The following is a 981-nucleotide window of genomic DNA, read 5'->3' as shown; positions in this document are numbered from 1 at the left end:
TCTAACAATATACACATTTCTGCGAGATGGAGTTCAAATATCTAAAGGAGTGACAGTCTCTGTGGATTCCGAGTCATTACCTGTTGTGTGGCTTGAACCTGTGACTTGTCATCGGTAGCAGAATTGGTTGGTGTACTAGAATGAACCGCAGGTATGGACACAGATGGTGAAGAGACGGTGTTTGTCGCCCACGTGGAGGTGGTCACAGGCTGAGAAGTGGCAATCTGCGTCATGTTGGCTGCCGTCCCTAAGCTGTTGGAAGCTAGGGACATCATACCTGTTGTCCCACCCCATAGCATCTGGACCTGCTGAACTTGGCCATTTGGAAGCAGGATCTGTGCTATTTGGGGCTGTGCTGGTACTTGTTGCTTTAAATAGAGGGTGCGAACACATGAATCTTTCATTGCACATCTAAAACAAATTTTAATAAGTAAAATGTAACTAAATATACTACTTATAATGACAAGGCCAACAATGTGCTTATGTGATAACTCTAAATATACATATATTTTTGGAAGCTTAAAGGCATTTCTTCATGAAATTATCAACAGAAACCCATTATTTATTATCACACAACCACAACAACCATCCTTACCTGTGCTATCTGAGGGATGACCTGTATGGTTTGGCCATTAGCCTGGACAACGTTGGGCAGGACGGGGATCTGTAAAGGGAAGGGTATAGTCTGCAGGATAGTCTGTCCTCCTGCTGTCGAGATTGGTATCTGCACAGGGATGGTGGCCTGGGGTACGCCAGCGACCCCTGACTGCATCACCTGTGTTGCCATCTGTCCCACCTGGGCGGCGGCAGTAGGCGCTGCTTGGGCTGCTCCAGCCGTTGCAGTTGCAGGTCTCACACCTCCCACAGTTATCGGCTGTAGATTTAACATTCCCTTATCCTCGTATATTGGGAAGTTTATAGCAGGTGTTCGCTAATGTTTCAGCTTTAATATGAATGTGAATTTAAAAGAAGTCATGGGTG

General features: G+C 45.8%; 1 protein-coding gene across 4 annotated transcripts in view; it reads right to left on the bottom strand.

The window, feature by feature from the left end:
• LOC119591243 (transcription factor Sp4-like) overlaps positions 1–981 on the bottom strand; it is an 8855-nt gene that overhangs the window by 3271 nt on the left and 4603 nt on the right. For 3 of the 4 annotated variants that reach the window (XM_037939949.1, XM_037939950.1, XM_037939951.1), the window contains exons 3-4: positions 596–874; positions 81–368 (exon numbers count right to left, since the gene is read on the bottom strand). In XM_037939949.1, the coding sequence (XP_037795877.1) occupies positions 81–368; positions 596–874 (567 nt within the window). The remainder of the gene's footprint in view (positions 1–80; positions 369–595; positions 875–981) is intronic. The other variant, XM_037939953.1, reaches the window with a different exon arrangement.

This window comes from Penaeus monodon, chromosome 28, assembly GCF_015228065.2.
Source record: "Penaeus monodon isolate SGIC_2016 chromosome 28, NSTDA_Pmon_1, whole genome shotgun sequence".
NCBI lineage: Eukaryota > Metazoa > Arthropoda > Malacostraca > Decapoda > Penaeidae > Penaeus > Penaeus monodon.
This window is presented reverse-complemented; position numbering and strand designations above follow the sequence as displayed.